General features: G+C 36.5%; 1 protein-coding gene across 1 annotated transcript; it reads right to left on the reverse strand.

Annotated features, from left to right (window-relative positions):
* Nucleotides 1–293: 293 nt before the first annotated feature.
* LOC136512314 (uncharacterized) lies at nucleotides 294–2,132 on the reverse strand. Its single transcript, XM_066506280.1, has 8 exons — nucleotides 2,004–2,132; nucleotides 1,533–1,924; nucleotides 1,228–1,405; nucleotides 1,052–1,150; nucleotides 827–958; nucleotides 659–786; nucleotides 389–572; nucleotides 294–311 (listed from the first exon to the last, which is right to left on the reverse strand). Exons 1-8 carry the CDS (start codon nucleotides 2,130–2,132, stop codon nucleotides 294–296), a joined length of 1,260 nt encoding a protein of 419 aa, XP_066362377.1.
* Between the last annotated feature and the right edge of the window lie 4,979 nt (nucleotides 2,133–7,111).

Below are 7,111 nucleotides of genomic sequence, written 5' to 3' on the forward strand. Positions count from 1 at the left end.
AACTTAAGAGGAGCAAGCAAGGAGTAGGTGAAGACCATGAAATTAAAGGAAAAGTGAAGTCAGCAACAAGATGAGCTATATGTAATACTGCAATAGACTTATCATATGTAATAGATCCTCAGTTCAATGATGTGCAACATAGCACAAGCATATTGTAAACCACGTCCTTAAGTACTAACCTATATATGACAGGCATATCAAATGTCCACAAACACCAGGGATATCTATACAAGCTATGAACACAACATTAGCCAACAAAAGCAAAAGAAAAAAAGAAAACACTTCAGCAACAGCTACTCAGAGCCACCGTCCTACAACAAAGAAAAATATACAATGAAACATAAAAAACAAGTCAAAATAATATAAAACTATAAAGGCTATACAATACCTCACTCATATCATAACTAATGACTAGAGTCTTGTTTCCTAAATTTGTAGGATTGAACATCATCTCATTTGCTAATTTGATCCTTATATTTGCAATGTCATCTCTACTGAACACTGAAAAAAGACATGATCTCAGCGAAGTCCAATGCTCAAGGAACATCATAGTATAAATTCTAGAATCTACACTACATGAAATTTTAAAACAAAAACATTAAATGATGAACCCAAAAAAGATAATCATATCAAACTCTAACACTAGAAAGACCAAAACAAATATGGTAGAGAAACATATTCATTCTCTAGAGACTGCTTGGGCACACTTGGGTATATAACACCATAATCTTTGAACTTCATATCACGCTTAGCAAACTTGTCCCACCAAAATTTAAATTCTAGGATCTAGAGCACAAAAACTAATTAAATAAACAAACAATTGTACCATCTTTTCCCTAACATACTGCTGGTAAGCATGAACTTCAGAAAAGTATGAGTCAAGAAACACAAACTTCTTATCCTTGATGTTGACAACAAATACAAACCAATGATCTTCATAGAAAGTTGGGAAATACAACTACATAAACAAAGATACATTTTAAATAAAATGATTCATAACAAAATGAAAACTAGAATGATTCATAATTCTTAAAAAATTGTTAAAAAATACCATGTCCGATTGGAAAAGAGGTCTGGCCCTGGCAGAACGTTCAAAAGCTTTCACCATCATATCCACAACAACTTCATCATGATCGTTAAGAAGACTGTCCTTAAATATAAAGATATAATAAGGAGAATGAATAAAAAACAATACAAACCTGAATTAAAATAAAACAAAATACATACTGAGATATTAGAACAGAAGTAATGGTGCTTAGAAACATTTGGATGTCCATCAGGTTGATAGAAAAGATGATAGCAAAACACAGCCACAACAAATTTATTAACTTTACCACCTGGCTTCATAGATTCACCAAGCGCCCAATAGGTACAACGGACACCTCCAAAGTACAAAGCATCCAAACTACAGATAAGGGAAAAAATTAAACAAGGAAAACCCATCATTCAAACAATTTGCTAACAAATAAAACACATGTACATACTAAAATCAACAATACAAAACAAAAAAGACCAAGACACAGAAGATTACTTTGCTAGAACGTGGTTTAGCCAAACCACATATAGCCTTGTAGTTTGCAATTTCAGATTTTGAAACTTTGAACTTATCTCCCGTGACAACAAAATCATCAATAAGAACTCGACTTGGATAAACCATCCTTCTAGCACCATGAAGAGGAATTTTGCCACCAGTTGAAGAATTCCTAACCTTGAAATCAGAATGATTCGTCGAACTTTTAGGATCAATTGAAGAATCAGCAGGAAATCCATGAGTTTTGCCAAGGGATAAATAAGGACTCTGTGTGCTCATCCTTGATCTTGATTTTTCAAACTTAGAATTGTACAAAGCATCTGATTTCTTAGTCTCAACTCTAACAGTTTCAGCAAAAGGCCTAGAACTAGTACAAATAACTAGAGAAGTATCCTAAATTGATGAACAAACATATATCAACTATAAATATGCAAAAGAAACAAACAATGAATAAATATGCAGGAAAACTAACATTTCCTTTAATAGCAGAACCATGCATCCTCTTATCAGAATTATTAAGGACAGGGGAAACAGAAGCCTTTCTAGGAAGATTGGGAGTAATATGAGGAGATCCATCATCAGAGAAAGGAATAGTTTGCATAAACACAAGAGCCTACAAAATTAATCAATAAAAAGAGATAAATCACTATGAAAAATGTAAAATTATTACAAGTGGCATGACAGAACAAAGATGTTCAAAACAAAAAAAAAATAAGACATAATTGAAAACTAACCTCATCTCTACTGTTCAGAGAGTCATTCTGACTACCTTGCGACACCTAAAAATGAAACGTGAATAAACACATACCTTCGAAGCAACAAATCTTGATCGATGCCAAAAAGGAGATGGAGAAACAGAATCAGGAACTGTAACATCTCTTTATCAATAACAATCACATCTCTGTTAAAATCAGAACAGTTGCCATGAGAACCAGAATGAGAACCAACATTAGTTATGTCACCCAACGGGTTATGAACAGTAGCATTGACAGCACCAGACATAGACTTCGATCTCTGACTTAAAATAGCACAGCTACCTACAAAAAGGATAGAGAATCAAAAAAGATAAAAACATGCACGGGATACAAACAAAAGTCATAAAATCTAGACTAACTTCAATGTAATGCATTAGCAATTTTATATATATATATATATATATATATATATATATATATATATATATATATATATATATATATATATATATGCATCAGTACCAGTAGAACAAATAAATAAATATGGCTAACCTGAAACCAAGTACAATATTAATAACTAAAAATATTCCAGTAACATAGAAAACTATATTCACACTTCTAATTGTATAAACAACTAAGACATGGAACAAAAGAAATACCCCTACACCAGCCAGTGGCAGCCACGTGGCGGCCTGTCTCTGCCCACAGTCGTCCACCTCGGCGAGCGATGCGGCATTCAGCAGAGCCTGAATTAGCGACTAACAAAGCATTTTTTATGCGCTAAATCTCTCGATCCACGGTGAATCAGTGCACGGTGTTAAAACCAAAATTGTAGAGCTAAATTATAGCTACAAATTTGCTTAAGAAATCACAGTCTAGTTCTCAATGGTTAGGACAATATATCAGCACAAAGTTGAGCACGTTAAACTGTTAACTCAAAATGACTTAGCAAAATTTCTAAGTGCCAAAAACAGTGAAATCTTGATTCTTGTGAGCTAAATTCAAGCATGTTAGGAGCTGAACTAGCCTATGACCCAAAAATAAAAGTTGTTGCTTTCATCAAATACTACAACTTTGCTTTGGTGCTCACACCCATGCAAAGGCTCTATGACATGGTTCAATCTAGGTCAAACATATCACTTTCAAATGATGACTTACACTACAACTATGACTTAGTGACCAAACTTGCCCTAGTCATGAATACCAAAGTTGTTCATAATGACATTCTAAACATGGTTAATGTATTCCTAAGGTCACACAAGCATTTCATACATTGGTTACACATAATGCTTCCTAGGTCAACAAGCATATCATCACTTAGGAGCTTAATTTGATAAATTGATCTACATGAACAATGTTCCATTAGCCATCCTAAGTGTAGCTAAGGTGTTTTAGTGATCAACATAAACCATTTACTCTTATTCACTCATGATCATAAGCATACACATATAGAAACATAAAATAACAAGGCATGTTTCACATGTTTTAGTTCTATGTTTCAAATGTAAAAGCTCATATATGAATGCTTGATGATTATGCTCATGCAATGCAAGTAAAATTATGCAAGCCTAACACCTAGGGTGTTACAGCCCCTCCCCCTTATAGAAATCTCATCTCGAGATTTGCAAGACCTACCATTCTTTGAAAAAGGTGGGATAAACCTCTCGTAAATAATCCTCTCGTTCCCACTGGCATCTTGTTCACTGTGATTATTCCACACCACCTTGTAGAACTTAATGACCTTACTCTGGGTTACTCTTTCCATCTCTTCTAACACTCGGATTGGTTTCTCTTCATAGGTCAAATCCAATTAGAGCTCAATGTTGGTGGGTGCAATGGCTTCCTCAGGTATACAAAGACATCTCTTCAATTGAGAAACATGGAAGACATCAAATATGGCACTCATCTCTGGGGGAAGTTGTAACTTATAAGCGACATTCCCTTTCTTCTCAATAATCTTGTATGGCCCCACATATCTAGCGCAAGCTTTCTTTTCACTCCAAATCTCTATATTCCCTTCATGGGTGACACTTTCAAGTATACATAATCCCCCACTTCAAAAGTCAATGGTCTTCTTCTTTTATCAGCATAACTCTTTTCTCTTGATTGAGCTGCTTTCATATGCTGTTGGATAATGCGCACTTGCTCTTCAGCTTCAGTGACAAAGTCAATGCCAAAGTATCTTCTTTCACCGGGCTCAATCCAATTCAAAGGAGTTCTACATTTTTTACCGTACAAGGCTTCAAAAGGAGCCATCTTAATGCTTGCTTGATAACTGTTGTTGTTGGAGAACTCAGCTAAAGGTAGCCATTTCTCGCATGAACCTTTGGAAGATACAACATAAGCTCTCAGCAAATCTTCTAAGATTTGGTTCACTCGCTCAGTCTGTCTGGAAGTTTGTGGATGGTATGCTGAGCTTCTGATTAGTTTAGTCCCCAAAGTTTGGTGCAAGTGTTCCTAGAAACGAGCTATAAACTACGGTCCTTGATCTGAGATTATAGTCCTAGGTATTCCATGTAGTCTCATGATCTGACAAATGTACAACTCAACGTACCTCCTCGCGTGATACCTTGTGTTCACTAGTTAAATGTGCTGACTTGGTGAGACGATCTACATTGACCCATATTGAATCGTGACCTTGTTGTGTCATTGGAAGGCCTGAGATAAAGTCCATACTTATTTCTTCCCATTTCTAGCCTAGAATAGGCAATGGTTGAAGTAATCTAGTCTGTTTCAAATGAACAACCTTTACTCTACTGCAATTAACACACCTAGCGACATAGGCAGCAATTTCCTTCTTCATCTTGGTCCACCAAAAATGGGAATTCAAATCTTGATACATCTTGCTACTACCCGGATGGATAGACAACTTGGACGAATGTGCTTCATCTAAAATTTGATTTCTAAGCTCATGGTCTTTTGGTACCATAAGTCGGTCCTCAAACCATAGCCACCTCTCTCATCTAATCTGAAATGTTTGGTTTCTTGTTCTTGCATCTTCCTCTTGAAGTGAAATATACCTACATCCGTCTTCTGCAGTTCTACAATTTTGCTCTCAAGTGAACATCTGATTGTGATATTGTGCAGTACAACAGGATGTAATAAATTAAATCCATCTTCCAACAATGCTTCCACAGTGCTGCAATGAGATTTCCGACTAAGTGCATCGGCTACAACATTGGCTTTCCTTGGATGGTAGTGCACTTCTAAATTGTAGTCCTTGATCAGCTCTAACCATCTTCGTTGTCTCATGTTCAGCTCAGGTTGGGTAAAGATATATTTGAGATTTTTGTGGTCAGTATATATATGACATACATTGCCCAACAAATAATGTCTCCATATCTTTAATGCGTGAACAACTGCTGCAAGTTCTAAATCATGCGTAGGGTAATTGACTTCATGTTTCCTCAACTGCCGAGAAGCATAGGCAATCACTCTTCCTTCTTGCATGAGCACACACCCCAAACCTATACCCGATGCATCATAAAACACATTGAAAGGCTTTGCAATGTCAGGTTGTGCTAAAATAGGAGATGTAGTTAATAGGGTCCTTAGGGTGTGAAAAGTTGCTTCACACTCTGGTGTCGAATTGAACTTCTCATCTTTCTGAAGTAGTCTAGTCATGGGCTTAGCTATCTTGGAGAAATCCAGAATGAAATAACGATAGTAACCTGCTAACCCTAGAAAACTCTGAACTTCAAGAATCGAAGTCGGGGCCTTCCAATCCATGACGTCTTGTACTCTAGATGGGTCTACAGAAATTCCCTCTCTCAATAAGATGTGACCCAAGAAAGGTACTTTACTCAACCAAAATTCACATTTGCTAAACTTGGCATATAACTTATGTTCTCTCAGCCTAGACAGAACAATCCTCAGATGCTCTGCATGATCTGTCTCATTCTTTGAATAAATCAAGATATCATCAATAAACACAACCACTAACTTATCGAGCTCAGACATGAATACCAAATTCATCAAGTACATGAAGTAGGCAGGAGCATTCGTCAGTCCAAAAGACATGACCAAATACTCATACAAGTCGTACCTAGTGGAGAAAGTTGTTTTAGGTACATCCTCTGGCCTGATCTTTATCTGGTGATAGCCTGACCTCAAGTCAATCTTGGAGAATACCTTTGCTTTTGCCAACTGATCGAACAAGATATCGATATGAGGCAAAGGATACTTGTTTTTTATGGTCACAGCATTAAGTGGCCTATAATCCACACACATTCTCAAGGACTTGTCCTTCTTCTTTACAAACAATGATGGACATCCCCATGGAGACGAACTAGGTTGAATAAGACCTTTGTCCAATAGTTCTTGTAACTAAATTTTAAGTTCAACTAGCTCATTTGGTGGCATCCTATAGGGTCTCCTTGAGATAGGTGTCGTACCTGGTACTAACTTAATCTTAAATTCCACATCCCTATTAGGTGGTAAACCTGGTAACTCATTTGGGAATACATCAAGAATCTCACAAACCACTAGGATATCACACAGGTAGTGGCTTGGATAGCACAAGCCAAGTGTTGGAGTTCAAAATTTTGAGAAAGTGGTACTAGAAAAAGCATTACCTCCCTTGGGTTCTCTCAACATAATAGTATGAGTGCTAGTGTCAATGAGAACACCATGATCGCTCATCCAACTCATGCCTAATATCACATCTATGGATAATCCGGGCAATACTATCAGATCCATCCTATACTCCCTCTCTTGTATAGAGATGAGCACATTTTTTACTATCTTATTTGTAGAGATAGTAGCTCCAGCTGAACTTATACTATAACCACCCTTGCTTACCTCAATTACTTTCTGATCATGTCTAGATGCAAATGATTGGCTCATAAATAAATGAGAAGCTCCCGAATCAAATAGAACAATGGTG

The sequence above is a fragment of the Miscanthus floridulus genome, chromosome 16 (assembly GCF_019320115.1).
Source record: "Miscanthus floridulus cultivar M001 chromosome 16, ASM1932011v1, whole genome shotgun sequence".
In the NCBI taxonomy this organism is placed as follows: domain Eukaryota; kingdom Viridiplantae; phylum Streptophyta; class Magnoliopsida; order Poales; family Poaceae; genus Miscanthus; species Miscanthus floridulus.

Excerpts from the sequence above, each read along its gene's own strand:
- LOC136512314 (XM_066506280.1), bottom strand. The coding sequence starts at position 2,132 with ATGCAAACTATTCCTTTCTCTGATGATGGATCTCCTCATATTACTCCC. Across the intron at positions 1,406-1,532 it reads GCTAAACCACGTTCTAGCAA|TTTGGATGCTTTGTACTTTG; the intron begins AGTAATCTTCTG and ends CCTTATCTGTAG. Across the intron at positions 787-826 it reads AGTATGTTAGGGAAAAGATG|ATCCTAGAATTTAAATTTTG; the intron begins GTACAATTGTTT and ends TTTGTGCTCTAG.